This window comes from Xenia sp. Carnegie-2017, unplaced genomic scaffold (assembly GCF_021976095.1).
Source record: "Xenia sp. Carnegie-2017 unplaced genomic scaffold, XeniaSp_v1 HiC_scaffold_13, whole genome shotgun sequence".
Classification (NCBI taxonomy): Eukaryota; Metazoa; Cnidaria; class Anthozoa; order Malacalcyonacea; family Xeniidae; genus Xenia; species Xenia sp. Carnegie-2017.
Genome location: NW_025813436.1, coordinates 2,107,250 through 2,126,789, shown reverse-complemented (window position 1 = coordinate 2,126,789; position 19,540 = coordinate 2,107,250). Strand labels below are relative to the sequence as shown.

Sequence of the window (19,540 nt, the reverse complement as noted above, 5' to 3'; positions counted from 1 at the left end):
TTTTGACTTCAGTTGTTTTATGACCATGTCATTGTGAAAATGGGAATCGTTAGCAGCAAACGTGAAAATAGAAATGCAAAAAGGGATAAAAATCATAATCGTCATAAAATGTTTCGCTTGGGTATAAGTTTCGGACGCAACGATCTCAATCTTGAGGGTCATTTGCAAGCAGGATACACAAGTAAAACTGTTAAAAATTATGGACCCGCCGCAGTTAAACTTCCAACAGATAATGCGATAGAAGAAACACTGCCTGTAACTGAAAACATTGAACCCGTCGATAATGAGTAGTTAAAAGAAATTGACATCTAATTGCAAAATTATTATCACGAGAACATTGTCATGAGTAACGTTGACCAGTACTTAGCCGGTGTATACTTCAATCCAAAACGTCCTGGAAGCTACGGAGGTGTTGAACGTTTGTACCGCGATGTAAAGGCAGAAGGAATATATGACATTAGTCGTGAAAGAATTAAAGAATGGCTCATGCAACAAGACGCATACTCTTTGCATAAACCTATTCGAAGAAAGTTTGAAAGAAATCGTGTCGTAGTGAGTGGTATTGACGACCAGTGGCAATTGGATCTTGCAGACATGCAATCTTTGCAAAAGTATAATGATGGTTATCGCTATCTTCTTATCTGTATCGATGTTTTTTCCAAATATGCATGGGCTGTTCCATTAAAAAGAAAACAGGATCGTCGTTGGTAGAAGCTTTTAAAAAGATTTTGTCATCAGGGCGTAAACCGACACACATTCAAACGGATCAAGGCTCGGAGTTTTTTAATCGAGACTTTAAGAAACTTTTGGCAGAAGAAAACGTTACCTTATTTAATACATTTAACGAGACGAAGGCATCCATCGTTGAACGTTTGATACGTACACTGAAAACTAAAATGTGGCGCTACTTCACAGCAAACAAAACCATGAGATACATTGACATGCTTCCTGATCTACTGTATTCTTATAATCATAGCATGCATCGCAGCATTAAGGAAAAACCGATCAACGTTACAAGTGAAAATGAAGATAGAATTCGGCAAAATCTATACGGGATAGCAAATTAAATAAACCTATGCATGTAAAATATAAGTTTAATATAGGTAACCAAGTACGAATAAGTAAAATAAAACGAAGGTTTGAGAAGGGGTATTTACCGAATTTTTCAAAAGAAATTTTCACTGTAAGTCAAAAAATACCGCGCAATCCTCCTGTATACAGACTGAAAGATCATGAAGGGGACGAACTTCAAGGAACATTTTATGAAAAGAACTTCAAAAAGTCATCAAGAAAGACGATGTTTATGAGATTGAAAAATACTTAAGAAACGTGGTAGAGGGGCAATGTACAATATTTTGTAAAGTGGTCTGGCTACCCTAACAAATTTAATTCATGGGTACCAGCATCGGAAATACATATATAAAACGTAACCGTTTTCATGATTTTTTCATTTCACATTATACCTTAAAGATGAGCGGGACACACTTCTATCTGACATTACCTAGTAATGCATCTCTCTCTGTATTTCCTGAGAATAAGATTTCAGGTTATCGCGTAAAACTACCTCACGTTGTGAATTTAAATGGTAATTGGGAAGTAGGATTGTATTCAATTACATATCCTCATACATGGTACACGTTGAAAAAGGTTTGGATACACATATATATGTAACTCACAAACAGGTCTACCTACTCCGGTATTTGTCGACTATGGCTTGTATGAAAAGCCTTCGACCTAGTAAAATCAGTTAACGAGACTCTTGACAAAGAAGTAAAAGACAATATCAAATTGAGCTTTGACCCGCGAACAGAAAAATTAAAGTGCATGTAAGACAGGGTTACAAAATATCATTTAATCAACGAATGTCGGTCTTACTCGGCTTTGGCGGAAAAGACGTAGAGATTTTAAAACAACCGAAAGTCCTTATGCTTGTGATTTGCACGGATCCGTCATGATGTATGTATATTGCAACATTGTACAACCGCAAGTTGTTGGAGACGTCAATGTAAAATTACTAAAGGCAGTTGCTATTCAAGGAAAATATGGAGACATTGTTTCAAGAACATTCACTAATATCCAATACTTACCCGTGCAAACAAAATCTTTGAGGACATCGAAATTCTCTTAAGGGACGAGTTAGGAAATCCCATCGCATTTGAACGAGGGAAGTCGATAGTGACACTTCATTTCAGAAAACAATCCTTATCTTATTTTACATAAGAAAAAAATATGAGTAGAACAAACCGTTATGTTCAATATTATCTCGATCAGCAAAAAGGATACGGATCACAACCTGTCTTTAGAGGAGCATCCTGGCAAAAAGGTTATGGGCAGATGGGTTATGGTCTTGGTGGTTTATTTCGTAGATTGGCTAGAGCTGCAATACCTTTGGCAAAAACCGGCGCAAAAGCTCTAGGTAAAATTGCCCTCGATACAGGTGCAAACGTTTTGGGTGATGTTATCTCAGGGAAAAGTTTTAAAAAGTCTGCAAAATCTCGTGTTAATCAAGCAGCAAAGAAACAGGGAAAAAGCTGTAAACCGTATACAACAGTTTGCTCAAACAGGAAGAGGAAAACCCAGAAGAAACAGGCAAAAACAGCTAGAAAAGCATCGTCTTCTCATGTCATTTACCATTCAGCCAAGAGACATAAAGCAGCTAAAGAAGCAGAAGATATTTTCGGTTAAATATGGAGTTCGTTCATCCAAAATCAGCAGAATGTACAAAAGTGAACTTGATATATTTTCGTACCCCAACGCAAACCAGTTTGGAAAAGGGCGATGGATAGACCATCCACCTGTCTCTAGTGTATCTGAAAGCGGTCCGATTACCTTTTAGCGCCAGGTACAGAAGATTATGTTGACTTGTCTAACACAATGTTGATGGTCAGAGCAAAAGTAACGAAAGCTGACGGTGGAAATCTCGACGATGGCGCTAAAGTAGGACCGGTGAACAATTTCTTGCATAGTTTGTTTAAGCAAGTTGATGTGTTTTGAAAGGGAAGCTAGTAACCCAAGCGACAGGAACTTATCCTTATCGTGCATATATCGATACACTTTTGAATTATGGTCCATCAGCTAAACAATCCCAGCTGACAGCTGCGTTGTTTTACAAGGACGAAGCTTCAAAATGGAGGTTGCCGACCCAGCAAACGCCAGTCAAACAATGGCTTGAAAACACGAAGTAAGTTTAGTGCGAGAAGTGCAATTGTCGAAATGGGAGGCCCTATATTTTGTGATGTTTTCTTCGGTGAACGCCTCCTGCTTAGCTATGTTGATTTGAAAGTGGTATTGAACCGTACCAGTGACGAGTTTGCCCTAATGGCATCCGAGGACGATGCAGCATTTAAAGTGAAACTGGTGGATGTTTATCTAAAAGTTCGCAAAGTTAAAGTGAATCCTAGTAGAGCTATGTCTCACGAAGTTGCACTGAAAAAAAGCCCAGCCGTTTACCCTGTAAGGCGTGTGGACTGCAAAAGTTTCATCATTCCATCAGGAAACCCATCGTTGCAAAAAGATAATCTTTTCAACGGTTTGGTACCGAAATCACTTGTCGTCGGGCTTGTTGCAAGTGCTGCATTCAATGGTGCTTATAAATTAAACCCATTCAATTTCCAGCATTTCAACGTTTCATCCTTAGGCATTTCTGTAAACGGCGAATCTCTACCATCTAAACCTTTCAAGCTGTCGTTTGGTAACAATCCTAGATACATAGAAGCATTTCTATCACAATTTGCTGGCACTGGAAAAATGTTTTGAACGCCGGAAATGGAATTGATCGTGACGAGTTTCTAAAGGGTTTTGCTTTGTACTGTTTTGATTTGACGCCTGATATGTGTGGTACGGGAGAACATTTTAATACAGTGCAAAAAGGAAATCTTGCCATTGACATACAATTCTCAACAGCACCAACTAATGCTGTTAGTCTTGTGTGCTATGGAGAGTTTGAAAACGTGATCTTTATCGATTCTGAGAGGAATGTTGTCTATGACTACATTGGTTGAATGAACACCTCACAAATATCGTCTGCTTTGAGATCGGATCCTGTTACAAGCAAGAAATTTCTTGGTGTTTTTCCAGCCAATCGTTTACCTAAAGTAATCAAAAGTTATCCGAATGGGTTTATAGCAAACACCGATATCAGCGGAAAACCTGGAAGTCATTGGGTTGCATTTTACTTTCCGTCTGAACGAAAAGCCGAATTCTTCGACAGCTATGGCCAGTCGCCTGAGACTTATCATAAATTCTTTAGAGACTATTTGAAACATTATGATTGGGATTTTAATGCACGCAAATTACAAAGTATTTGGACCGATGTATGTGGACAATATTGTATATTTTACCTAAGCCAAAGAGTGCGAGGTCATAGTATGAGTAGAATTGTAAGCATGTTTGATGGTAATACTGTTGAAAACGATAAGAAGGTATCGAATTTTGTAAACAAACATTTTCAAATAGAAACTAGTGTAATCCCTAACGACGGAAATCAGTCAAGTACAAACTTATTTGTAAAAGATTGAAGTGTTTAATAATCAATAAAAAAGTTCTTTGTGTGACTTAATTGCTTGCATTTTGTATTTACATATTTTCATTGACAACAAGGAGGAAAATGATATCAACTGCGATTTTTATTTAAAGAAAAAATCCTTTACAAGACATATTAATAGCTTAACCAACGTAATTGAGTTTTCTTGTGTGTAGTGGAAGCTTTGGGCGTTATGAATTTCGTTTTGATGAACTAGGATAAACTGTTTCGTTTTCTTCACGTGGTGAAGTTTCCATTTGAGCCTCCTTCCATCTCATATCGTTCCTAACCAAATCTCGAGGAATGTTTATTTTGATAAAACACGAAAGAATTCTTTAGACCCTTTAGGATTGAAATTTTTCCTTCCTCTCACAGCATCGCTAATTAGATCTGTTATGTTTGATTGCGGAATGGTGACTCCCTCAAGTTTGACTTGTCCAGAACCGTCCCAAGATATTATACTTGGCTGTGTTCTAAGGCGCTGCAATATTGCTTTCGCCCGCTCACGCATAGTTTTTGGCACACTTTGTACAATGACAGAGTCAGCTAATGTCTGATTTTCGTTGTCACTTATTATGTTTTTTTCATTCCCATCAAGGGTGTCTACCACGCGTACCATGGGTATCTGATTATCTTTCTGTTGCTTCAATTTAAGGAATTGTTCAAAGTTTGCGTTAAAAAGTTTTTGTCTTTGATCGTCACTCATATCGTCTTGTTGAAGAATATGTGAGAGCTGCGAGTCTTTATTCATCATATTCATCATGATCGGACTAGTTTCAAGTTTTTGTTGTTTTTCGTATCTGTTAAATACATCTTCAGGTACAAGAATCATACGCTTGGCATGCTTCATTTTGTCAACAAACTACCTAGCACTGTCAAAACCGGAGGTAGTAACGCAGTCAGCAGATTTCCTCCTTTTTGATTTAAAAATTTTTTCTTCTTTGCTCGTGAGATTTTTTTGTTAGCTAGTGCTCTCAGATGTTTCTTGTACCTTGACAACACTCGCTTTTGACTGGCAGATACTGGAACAGTTCCTTTTAAAACATTGATAGCACATTCACATATGCACACAATAATGTCGGAGGGTCCATGCTCAATTATCACCTTTCGAACTTTTGGTTTAGATTTTGCGAGTACTTGCAAATACGGAAGATTGTTCCTAATTCGCTTAGACATAGTGCTTAAATGATTGTTGATGTCGATGATTATCGCTTTTGTACATACACAATGTGCTTTTCATCAGGCAGGATATTTGTTCTGACACGCATATTGTCAGGTGTTAATTGATGTAAATCGAGCATGAGATAACCGTATGCACGACTTGTAGCATCTTGAAATGACTCCAAAATGTAGTTGACATTTTTAGGTACATTTGACGGGCCAAAGTTGAAATACCTAGAAATCTCTCGGGTTTTAAAATGATCATATAATGGGAGTTAAGGCTTATCGTTCTTGATTGTTTACCCGGAGGGAATAAATTTTGCGTTAAATACATGACAGATATCCCTCGATGATGTGACCCACGGGTGAATAAATCAGACATTCGTGGATCATTAGAACATTCTGACATAAGATCGTCTACAATGACTAAAGAGTTTTGACATCCTTCCAAAATATCGGTCAAGTTCTCAGGGAATCCTTCGACGAAGCAAATGTTTTGAATTTTCGATTCCATTTCACCAAATTCACTTTGCCGTTCGCCATAACAGTAAATAATTTTATTTGGAACGGGATGAAAAAGTTCATTTAAATTATAAAGCATCGACCTAACCAGATAGCTTTTGCCCGACTGACCTTGACCACAAACATAAAAGTTGGCAGGTGTTCTAAAACGTACGTCCATTGTCTCGCAAATAAAAGCAAACATGTTCTGCTTTCACTTTTATAACCACTCGCTAGTAAACATTTTGACATATTCAAAGAAAGAAGGAATGATTCGACTGGCTTGAATGGGGCGGTATTTGTAAAATAATGACAAAGTGCATACATTAAGAATACATTGGACAATGAGCAATTTTTTTTAAATATTTTTCTAATTATCTACATCAATCAAACAACAAAATCTCTTTTCATTACACATCAATACTTCCCACTCTAACAAATATTTTTGACAGAGCATGCAAAAGCGCTTCAAAGGTTTACTTTAAAGGTCTCACAAGCATAGGACTGTTTTCAAATTTTTCATTCGTTTGTATTGTTTACAGCATAGCTATTTTTTACATTTCGATAAAATGAGTTTTTCGTTGCTTTTGGGGATTTTTTTGCGGTAGTAGGAGGAATCCACACTGAAAAATGTAAATTTATAAAAGTGTACCATTTGTTGGATTGTTCCAATTTAAACCTTAATGGTGTTCCTGTAAATGAAAGAGATGCAAGAGTGACAATAATCTCAGCCAGAAAGAACCATATCAGAAGTGTTGACGAGACATCTGTAATTCGTGCGTTCCCGAACATTCTGTACATAGATCTTCGTGAAAACCCACTGGTCTGTCCGGTAAACTTCACATTGTTAAACATTCTTCACGATCCATGTCCAATGTCAAAAACTGTTGTGCTATCGTTGTCGTCCGTCAACTCTTTAACGTCCATATTACCATCAGTTCAATTTATTCCCACAAATTTTTACATACATCCCTCTACGACCTCTTTGAAATTTACATCGTAACTGCCGTCGCCATCATTGTCGCTGTCTTCGTCGTTTTCATCGCCACAGTCATCACGGCCGTTACCGCCTTCCTTGTTACATTTACTGCCCTCCTCTTCAAATTGAGTTGGGGAAGGACAGGGAGATACTGGTATTTTGACGGTACAACTTCGTCGTCTTGTTCTCGCACCTTCAGTATCCTAGCCACGTATCCCTTTGGATCTCGTTGACGTCTCTTTCCCATGCTTACCCTTGTTTCGATAAAATCTTGAGGCTGAGATGAAAGAAATTAGTAGCATGTGTTAGGATTTTCATTCAATCGATAGAAAATGACACGTTAAAAGCATTTTCTTACGTCCTTTTCCATTGCCGGCAAGTTTTGGTGAGAGATAAACCGATTCCTTGTGTTTTCCTTTCTTTCCTCTGGCACTTCGCGCGGAATTGGAAAGTTGACATTCGTCTTGAGATTCATCCAAATGTCTACATTATTACATCAAAAACCAAAAACATATATCCCATGGATAACATGAAGTATAAAATGTGTAACACTCAGTAGGAATGCATTGACACAAGTAACAATGATGAAGCGACATAAGTTATTTTTCCCTCGGATTCGCCCATGCATAACGTGAACGGTCAATTAAACTGCCATAATACGTCTTGTTACGATAGTTTATATTGACGACCAAAACACCTGTAATATATACGTGAAATAAACGACATCCATGATGCTTCAGGTAGGACATTTTAGGAAGTGATCATTTTAACAGTAAAGTGAAAATGATGAAGTTTAACCAGAGTAATTATCAATCTGCCTGTAAAACGAAAGTTCGTTGTCGGAGTGATCAATGTCGTCAAGAAACTCCACATCGGATTGTCTTTCGGAAAAGACTTCTTCATCATTTTCGGAGTCGGTTATCGGTTATCATTAAATCAATCGACTTGCTAATTTCCTCCTCTTCAGACCCGCTTTCCATGTCCTTTTCTTGCACAATTTGATGAACGGATGTAAACAAAATATCATCCGTCACCGAATTGTGTGTGGGAGAAGTCTGATGGTGTGAACTTTCAAGTGTCGGCACCTTCGTCTATTATTATTTGTTAGTCAAAGACAACTTGATATTTTTTAATTTGGTTTCTATTTACAAGATTGCGCGACCATTTTGCTCTGACTATTTTACATTCTTCTATTACTACAGTTGATGGTTTTTCTACATAGTTATAAATCATTTCTTTTAACGAATCAAAGTTTAAAAGCAAGCTATTTTTAAAATTTAATGTAAAACCTCTTATTTTACAATGCTGTTTACCATTACTAACTGTATAAGCATTATTTTTAGGACCTCCAAAGACAAATTCAGTAGTGTACTCGCCTTCGTCACTCCATTAGTCAAATCCCACAAATAGTCTCCCAGAGGAGGCTTTTCTGAATCAGGCGTTGCAACAAAAACTACGGTGCTCATATAAAATATTATTATGCAATCGGTCTAACACGTTGTACAATTCTAAACGTACCCATGCAGTAGTAAAAATACCAATAAAAATATTTGTTGTTTTATTTTCCTTTTGAAACTCACAATGACGCTTGTAAATAACTTCAACTAAATCATCATTCAGTAATTGCATATCGTGAATCACGGTATCGGCGCTATTTAGTCGATTGTACAATACAAGCGCGTTGTGAATAAATTCAGTAATTAACATATCATTACATTGTGCAAACTTACCCCGCAGTGAATTCAAACAAAGCTTTGCTTGTGCTCTTAACCCTACATTTTTTACAATTTTCTCCTTACGCAATAGAATTCCCTTATGCTTTAGGTAGTCATTGATATATTTTGCCTGGTCTGATTCTGAGGAAATCCATGCGGGGTAGCCTGAAGCCTCTTGTTTTAATCGCAAAAAGAAATTGACATTTTCGCTAAATAAGCTGTCAGAGCTTTCTTCGAAATGCCAGATTTCATGTATCTCTAAAATTTTTTAGCCTTTTTCAATTGCCTTAGTCATTTCAATGGTAGTAAAGTCCCCCAAAAAGCACGCTCGTTTGCTGAATGATGACATTCTGCCGAGTAATCCATTCTTCCAAAGTAATTAGAAAGGTCTTTAAAGTTTTTGCGAATAATTGTGGGGCGACCCGTAGGATAACGTCGATTTTTCATAACAAACGTGTAAAGACTTGTAAAATCGTAATAAAATATTTTCTCGTTTTCTTCAGCCTTATGAAACAACTTAAAGCCTTCAACTCTACCTCCAAAAAACTATCAGTCGGGCATAGGTCTGTTATGAATTCGTATGTGTTTAGAAAATACTGCATTTGCGGTGTCTGTCTCAGTCGTTTGAAATCATGCTCACATATCGTTTTCACATTATACCTTAACTCTAATAATCTTTTCTCACGCTCAATGGTTCGATTGTACCCGTCTCTTAGTGTTGTCCCTCTGTGATAAGGATTTTCACCGCTCAAATCAAGACTTAAGGGGCAGCCGTGATAAACTTTACCATAAAACTCATACACAGTATTAGTGTCTTCGCAAAATCCGTTGACGAAATAACTTTTACCTAACCACGGATCGAAAATAACTTTCTCGCCCCCATGGCGTTGGGCGTGCTTGATAATGCTTTTTGTTTGAAAAGAAACAAACTCCAACCACTCAATGGACAAAGATCGTCATTGCGCATGTCATGATGTAATAAGCAAAAAATTGTTTTGAAATTTAAATTCATACATAGATTATATTGTAAACACATCAAGATTATATGAAATTTAAAATTTAAAGTTTGTAAATTATGTCCTTCGACATCAGTTTTCTTCAACATCGGATGAATTTTCGACAATTATTTTGGAGCACTTTGATTCTTCAGCTTTTGGTACCTTGGTGCTCGACTCTTCTTTTAGGCGCTGCTGGTTTTTTAGTTTTTCCAGTTCCTTTAAACGATTCGCCAGCCCAATGAAAGAATGAACATTTCTTTTCACTTGCCATATACTTACAGCGAAAGTATGGTCGGCCAGGATTGTTGGTCGAGTTCGATACCAACAGACATGCAAACACTTGGCACTCGCAGAGTGGAAAACGGTTCGGCTTGAATTCCTTCAGCACCATTCTTATCGTACACGTCTATAAGCTGCAAGTACTTTTCTCCGGGCGTGAATAAATTACATTTTTCTTTGGCGCACTTTAGGAAGGCGCGCCCTCGTTAGAAGTAAAACGTTTCAGACCGCCGTTTTTTTGCAAAAGCATCTGTGCTTCTCAATAGAAACCATTTTTTTCATTGGTTCTTTTTTTCTATCTCTGGCTGCAAAACGTTTGTCGAATTAATGCAAATGATCTGCAGTGCATGAGTTTTTATAATGTCACAACCACTCCATTTTGTCTTCATTTTTCGATTATTTGATTAAGGCTTCTTTTAATCATATTTCTGTTAAAATTTTTTCCCATGAAATTACCAAAATAGTAAATATACAGTTTCGTAAATATGTGGTCTCTAGCTGTGCTAGCCGATTATAATTACCTCAAGGAATAATTTTTGTCTGCATTTTTTAATTGTTTGATTAAGGCTTCTTTTAATCATATTTCCATCAAAATCCTTTCTCCATATTAACGATACGAAAATAGGAATTATTTAACTTTGCAATGCGCAGGTTCTGGCTATGTTTAAGATTTTGTCCACACGTAGCCGGGTATTTTTCAAAAAACAAAGGTTTTTTTCTCTGTTTTGGCCTCCCGTCCATACATAACGATTATAATTACCTCAAGGATTAAGTTTTGTCTGCATTTTTTAATTGTTTGATTAAGGCTTCTTTTAATCATATTTCCATCAAAATTCTTTCTCCACACGAATGATGAAAAATTTCTTCTTGCTTGTTTTCATAGTATAATGACAAGTTAAAATTGCAGAGATAATAATTGTTAAGACTCATAGCTATAATTTTAAGACAGTTATGATACATAATATTTTTTCCAAACCAAAACTGACAATGACCTTGCACGTTATTTCACAATCTTAATTGGCGGTGTTTGAAATACATTAGGCCTGCAGACATACGAGTTAATTTACTGTTTTAATACTTTAATGCCTTCATTCAATCTGCATGAACGCACGCATGCCAAAGAAATAATCGATCCATTGGAAAATTACTGCTAACAAAAGAGCCTATGTCAATAATGTGCATGTAAAAGCACTCACAAAGTCTCAGGCAAGTAAACGGCGAAGGCATCAGCAAAGAAAGCCAACAGCTAGAATGGCTACACAAAACACCATTAGACCGATTTTAAGTAAGTTGAATTGGAATACAATTTCAATGTTACATATGACTTTAGAAAATTTAAGTTGTGATTTTGTTCATTGTTTTAGGCCAGTGTGAACACTGCCACCTATGGGTGATCTGTCCACCGAGCTCTGGGCATAAAGTACATCTATCTTTGGTTTGAAGAGAGGCTAGTAGAATGCTTGCCATTCAAATGTCCGATATGCTTTAAAGTCAAATAATTAATATGCTAGCTGAATGTTGCAGTCGTGTTTTTTTTATGTAATGTCCATTGCTTTATACTCTAGATGTTTTGACGAAGATGTTGATCGCTTCTTAGAAGATTTTTTTGAGTATGTATTTTTATAATTCTTTATCTTTTGAAAAGTGATACAGTAGAACAGTCAGTAAGATTGATTTCTTTTTATTTCAGAGTGATCGTTGCTAGTTTCTTTCAATAAAATGTTTATTTCAATAAAATTTATTTAAGAATATCAACGTCTCATGTTCTAATTTGTTCTTTTTTTCTGTCAAAAATATATTTCTCCAATCATTACAAGTGTACTTGATAAGTTCTAGCCCATTTACTATCGGAGTCATGTCTTGTAAACTATCAAAGAAGGATTTCATCACTTCTTCCTCATCAATTTCGTATATTTTAAAACCAATTTCAGTAGCATAGCACTTTAACAATTTATTCTGTATATTGCTTTGGCGTTCATCTAAAACATGGCTCTCATCTTCAAATTCGAAGGACGATTTCTTCACTTTCTTTGCTTGCTCAATGTCTACTTTTAAAGCCATTTTCGTTTTAGTAAGACAAAAATTACCAAATAACTTTAACTCAATAAAATTGTAACGTGTTCTCCTTTTTTTATATTTGCAAAAGAAACAAGAAAACGGATCTAATATTGCTTTAAGAATAGAAAACAATTGACAATTTTAATTAAGTTTTATCGTGTTTCAATTAATCATGTCATCCAATAGCAACCTTCGTTCATTTTATATCGTTTCCGGTTTACACGCGCGCGCCCTGTTTACTTCCTGGGACTGGAAACTAATTGACACGGGTAAGAGCTCCGTTTACTTCCGGGACCATACCTGCACCTTAACTACTTTCAAACCATTTACTTTATTCTTACTTTCTTATCGCATTTACTTCGTGATAAAAATGCAGCTTTATTTATTAGTGAAAACTAATGACTAATCCAATGAATATCTCGTTGGTAACCAGATCAGTTGAATTTTAATTGACCTGGAATAACCGACTGATAAGCGGGGTGGCTTGACTGATTCGACGGATAAAGGAGTCTATGAACGCGAAAAACGCTTATTTTATTGGTCAATGGCCAGATCAGTGGACAGTCTGGAATGGTCTCGACTGATAATAGGGGTGGCCGGACGTATAAGGGAGTCCAATTGCTATCTTACAATTTGTTCATTTGAATTTTTGTTTTATTGTGATTGGTTTGAAGGATTTCGACTGATAGCCAACTGAACTAACATAGTCAAGCTCACTGTCTGAATTGAATGTTTGATCGTTTCATAGTAATTTTTATAAGCATGATAGAAACTAAACTACAATCAGATGGAATTTATTGAAATCTTTTACAAATTCATATATTGACATGAATGCTGCGGTCCAAACTGTGAATCTTTTCAAGAGGGTGAAAAATTTATGGATAAATTGTAAATGCTTGGCAAAGACGATCTCGCGAGCGACATTTCAGCCATTGATGTTCAAAAGAAAGCCAACATTGTTTTGAGTTTTATCAGCAGAAATTTACATCCAAAATCGTAAGTAAAGGACAAGTGAAGTGTATGCATGAATGTAATATATCAAAGTCAATTTATGTGAGTGTGTGATGCGATTTATGTCAATATGGCGTATGGTAAGCAGATTGATGCTTCTAAAATTGTTGTTGCCGAGGACTTTTAGCTATGATTTCTTTAGTGTTTGGGGAATCGTGACCGTTATATGGCAGCGAAATCCTACATTCCTGCAAATATATTTCAATGGACAAAAAATCTGTAGCCATAAGGCGCCATACTGTTATTTACTTTATCATAAACAAATGTTTGGGGCTTTTCAGTTTATGATCATTGATCATTCAATCATTGGACAGTTATACTACATATTGTTTAAGATTTGAGAAAACTAACATTGATTACATGAGAAGCTGTTTACTATAACCCGTGATTTTGAGTCTTCTGATCCATGAAGCTTTTTATTTTGACAATTTGACTGGAATGGTATTAACCTGAGTATTTCACATACATGAAATGTTGTCCCATGTCACATATTGTCCCCTTTTCTAACTGAACACCTCATGTAGAGATGTAAAGGTGTGTTAATCTAAGGCTCATACCAGATTGTCTGCCATAAATTCCAAAGGGCTATTGATGTATGAAAAGCATTTTCTATAAAGTAAAAATATCTTCCTATGTATGCAGATAAACCTTGAAATTTGGCAAAACAGCAAAGTATTTTTCATGATCACTAGGTAATTTTTCTGATAATCATTATAATTTCTAAACTAAATTATTTCAGATTTACATTTAAGCGAGCTTTGATCATATGAAAAGATATTTATCATAACCAGTAAGCATGACACATGAACCAATTTTAACATTCATGTAATTATATAATTAAAGACATGTTGGTTACATTCTGTTTGTATTTGCACATACAATGCTACTAGTGATTGCTATATAGCACACCTATCATATACTTAAAAACATTTATATCATTAGGCTGTCCTTAACTGCAAATTTTCACTGTGATAACTTTTGCTTAATCTTTGGCAGAAAAAAATCTTGAGTTTTTTCTCAAAAGGTGAATTTGCTGGCACTGATGTGGAGATGGGTAAAGGGCTACAATAAACTTGTATGGTTTGAAGTGTGAGCTTTTCTATATCTATGAACTGTCACTTGTAATACCAAATTTCTAACTTAACTCATTACATAGAGGTTTGAATGGGGGTCTCTAGGGGGATCTATGCCTGACATCTTGGTAGAAATTTTTAAAGACTATATCTGTTTTTGAATAGCATTATTGTAAAATAAATTTTACATTCCTAGACATGCTAATGAGTCATGTATTTGGCATGATAAAGAGCCTAAATATTTAGCAAAACATTCAAGTATTGTTCACTTCATTTGTTTTTTGAAAAAAAAGTAAGCAAAATGTGTTGTTTTTACGCAAAACGATGCCCACAAAATACATTTTGTATTGCTCTAAAACGCTGAAAATGGCATTTTCAAGGCTCTAAAATTCAAAATTTCTCAAGGGAGAATGCCTCAGACCCCGCCAGATGCGGAGTGCCTCCGACGTTTTATGACTGATGTTTGAAAAATCCTAGATCCGCCCCTGCGGCGAAACAACAAATGTTCCATGGAAAACAGTATTTTGGGTGGAAATATTAAATGTTCAATGGAAAACATAGTATGTTTCATGGGAATATTAAATGCTCCACGGAAGACATAGTATTTTGCCTGGAAATATCAAATGCTGAATGAAAAACATAAACTTTGCATGGAAGTATTGTGTCCATTGTGGGCCACCGTAAATTTCACAGTGAACAATGGAATTAGACTTAAATTTTTTCATTAAGAGAAAAAACAACAATTTCAGCAGTCACGATTAAACATCATATTACAGATTAAAAATAAAAACATATTACTTATTTTCTATCGGTGTCAAAATTGTCGAACCAAGGTTAAATGAAGTCTTGATAGCTTTATGGTAGAATGTTTAAAAGGTCCTGGTATTTTACCATCCGACCGACTCAATAATCTGATTGATGTCTGCTAGTTTAAGAGCTGCACAAGATGTTGAGGCTGTTCGGGTAGTGTGTCAGCCAAAATCCTTTGTATTAATACCAGCGGCTGATAACACTGTCTTGCACCACCGCGATATTGTCTCACACGAGACCAGTTTGTGCGATTTCGTATAACTTATCAAAGGTTAACTTCGAAAATTCTCTTGATGTATTCCGTTAGGTGCCGAACGATACAGAGCTCAGGCTCATGAGGGTAAGCCTCGAAACAATTGGTGGAATATGGTGTCCCACTCGAGTTTGTTTGATTTTTTCTTGAATTACAAAGACACATTTCTTCACTGATAGTATAAGAAAGTATAAAAACTTAGTATAAAAAGCAGAAATGCTAAACGGCATGTAGGGTCTTTTAAAGTTAAATTCTGCATTCTGGGTTGTTTTCTTAAATAATCAAAAACCGCATTAACATCCCAAATAGAGTAATAGGGAGGGAAAGTTGACCTTATTTCAAATATGCCTTTCATAAAACGTTTGGATAGTTGGTGCAGCCCAAACGGTATAGAATGAACATTTGTCTGGCACAAGGCTGATAGGGCACTACGGGCTGAATTAATTGCTAAAAACGATAAACCTGTGTGAAAAAGTTCGGAAAGAATGTCATTAATTTCTGAAATTTGGGGAGTAATATTATTGCTATTTGTAGCGCTACTAAACTGGCCCCATTTTGTAATATATGTTTGGTACTCGCGAGATCGTCTTTGCCAAGCATTTACAATTCATCTATCAATTTTTCACCCTCTTGAAAAAATTCACAGCCTGGACAGCAGCATTCATGTAAATATATGAATTTGTAAAAGATTTCCCTCAATTTCATCTGATTGTAGTTTCTAAAATGCTTTATTGAATTACTATTAAACGCTCAAACATTCAATTCAGACAGTGAGCTTGGCTATGTTAGTTCAGTTGGCTATCAGTCGAAATCCGTCAAACCAATCACAGTTAGACAAAAATTTAAACGAACAAATTACATGATAGCAATTGGACTCCCTTATCGGTCCGGCCACCCCGCTTATCGGTCGAGATTATTCCAGATCGTCCACCGATCTGGATATTGACCAATATAATGGCTTGAATAAGCGTTCTTGAACTCCGTTATCGGTCGAACCAGTCGAGCCACCCCACTTATCAGTTAGCCAGTTAATATAATTCCAGATATGTTAAAATCTACTGATCTGTTTAGTAAGGTGGTATTTATATTAGTTTTAATATATAAACAGAATTTTGACGATGAAATCCAAACGATTACAAAACGGGAATTTAACGATCACAAAAAATTGTAATCATTAAATTTGATTAATAATTTATAAACATCAGTCGACTGACTGATTTGACATTCCCTAGATCCGCCTCTGGAGTGACTCTAGACTTATTTGCTGCATCCCATTATGCGCTCAATCTATACGATTACTTTTCCCACACCGGAGTGGAGACTTTATGAATAAGAAAAAATGTTCTTAAGCTTGATGTTAAATGTTTTGTAGTTTTATAAAAATTACAAAAATTATCTGAGCTGATTAACATTACGTCAAAATGATATTAAACATTAACACATAACACGTGTCAACGATTAGCCACATATCTTTCACTAATATTTTGTGAAGCCAATGCGTTCAAAAGTCATTTGATAAACTCACAAAAAATTATGAATAAAATTAAACATTCGCTTTATTTTACAATGCTGCAACAAAGGGGAAACTTACGAGTCATACGAAAAATGGGCGATTTTAACTTACACACATTTTCTGATCATAGTATGCTTTGTTAGGGTAATACATGGGCTGTGAAAACACTACACTGTAATGTCTTAAAATGAGAAAAAATACGCGTGCTGTTTTACATGTGTGTTGAAATAGTACTAAAAACGTAGCTATGTTAAATTCACGTGTAAAAAAAACCCCACAAAATTTCAAGAATTTGAACTTTGCATTTTAAAGACAATTACATATTTTAATTTATCTACCACCATCTGCAATTGAGTGTTACCAATTGCATTTTTATTATACATCAAAATTAAACTAGATTATTAAACGCACATTCAAAAAAAAAATTTTTTTTTGAATAGCTAATAACACTTTAGCTTTTTAACACGTAGTTAACGCAAGATTCACTCGTGTGTAAGCATAAAAATTCAAAAGCTCCTTACAACTGTAGCTACGATAAGGATACAATACCTTAGAAACTCTGTACCCCCTGTCAAATGAGCATTGATCTGCCGACTTGAAATAACAATAGTTTCGCGGTGGCTTTATTTCACCAAACAATTGCTGTGATTAGACTGAACCGAGCAACAGATAAACAAAGCCAATAAGTAATTATACTAAACCGAACTAAATGCAAGTGCAGTATATTGTACAAGTTCCTCGTATCTTTCGTCCGAAACCTTCTGGGTGGAAAGGTTTGAAAGGATGAAGGACGAAGGGATGAAACCTTCTCTTAAATCTTTGACAATGGAAGGCCTCCTTTGCATGTAATGCTCTAACGATTGATGAATAAAACACAAAATTAAAGAACGTTTGCATCTAAGTAGTACGAAGTGATAGAAGTTAGTAAGTAAACCCATTAAAAGTAAACGGAAGTGAAGAAGGCACTATTAACGCGAGTTATTTTGACATCAAGAAAGGGAAGTTTACCATATTTTTCTATTTTTCTTTCAAAACGATTGTTTGGGCATTATTGACTGAGGGAATTGTTACTGAAAGTATGAAAAATTTCCAAATTTTCCGGTCTTAATTACTTGTGCTTAAAAAGCGTTAAAATTTTGGGTTATGATTAGGGTAAGACTAAAGTATAAATTGATCACTTGAACTAATTTATTCCGCAATACAAATCAAGTACTTAACCTAAAACGGAGCACTTAAACTAATTTATGTAGCAATGAAATAATGATAAACTAGCTATCACGTACACTACACTCTGCGCAGGGAAAAATGTAATCATTTATGTAAATGTGAAGCGTAACCTGGGTATTTGGTGTATATTCATTTTCGTCGGGGTAGCGGTCTATTTTGTTTACGTAGACAAAAAGGCTGTTCATTGGATTATAAGAAGAACATTCGCTATTTAGCTTTGCATTATTTTTGCAGGAGTTTGGTGTATTACATTATTGTATCTTTATTTTTAATACAGGCAAAAAAGTAATTGTGCAATTACCCATAACCATGCGAGTGTACGCTTTTGAAAAAAAAAGTGAAAAAAAGACCAATTATTTTGAAATGTAGAATAATTATTTAGGTAAATTTTTCTTAATAGATGAACTTTTTTCGTTGTATGTGGGAAAAGGAGTGGGGTAATTTTTTTAAATCGATTGAGATGTTTCGAGTTATGAGCAATTTGACACACCTAAAAATGTTTTACTTTTTCACCCTTTTCTTACGAAACTCTCATGAAGAGGTTCGAAGAGAAGTCATTGTGACCTTTTAACAAAGCTGCCCATATCAGGGAAGTAATAGCTGGATTCGAGTAAATGGCTAAAACTGACTGAGGTTGTGTGAAAAGTTATTTCACATCCATGAAATGTCTCATATGGTCACTTATTTCTAACTTGAAGTGGTTACGCAACGAATTTCTCACTTTGTTTTTTTGAGATTGTTTTATAAATGTCTCTTTCATGATTGGAACTCGAAAAACATAATTAAAATTGGTCTTTTCAAACTGTTTCTACACTCATCTAAAGCTGCGATTTTCGTCAACTTTTCTGGGAATTTTTGATATTGGCGATGACGAAGAAACGAGTATTGCCTTCCAACATGGCGTATAGCATTACTAGCGACGACCTGCCATGCAGTGGAAAATGTTGTGTTTCCAGCAGTTTGAAGTAAATCAAATGCGATAAAATACTCCACAAAGTAAAACAATAGCTATCCATGTGTCTCTTAATGAGAAGGTCGACAGGTCCTCAAAAGCGAATATAACGAGTAAATTTTTGTCCACAAACATAGACAAAATTTTGACGCTATGGCCACGTCGTGTTTATGCTTGTCACATTTTAGGAATTCGTATTATTATATGAATCATGAAGTCATAAAATTTTTAAATCCGAAACAGTGTTTAAAGAAAAATCTTCTGCCAATGATAATAGGAATATGAGCATTACCGAAGAACAGTAAACTGAAATATAACAAAGAGACGTCTTTTGAGCATGAACATTGCCATGTGGTTTCATAATACGCGAGGAACAATAAAATAGAATGTGCAATTAATTAACACGAATGAAAGCGTTGTAAAAATCTGCTAGACAAGATTTATTCATAATCTTGACATTAAGGAGCATGTTTCAAAAAAGGCAGATG

The 19,540-nt window shown here is 35.6% G+C and overlaps 1 protein-coding gene across 1 annotated transcript; it reads left to right on the top strand.

Annotated features, from left to right (window-relative positions):
• The first annotated feature begins 3,213 nt into the window (after positions 1–3,213).
• LOC124455730 (uncharacterized protein F54H12.2-like) lies at positions 3,214–3,756 on the top strand. The gene has a single exon (XM_047006366.1). The coding sequence runs from the start codon at positions 3,214–3,216 to the stop codon at positions 3,754–3,756; it is 543 nt and encodes a 180-aa protein (XP_046862322.1).
• The last annotated feature ends 15,784 nt before the right edge of the window (positions 3,757–19,540 follow it).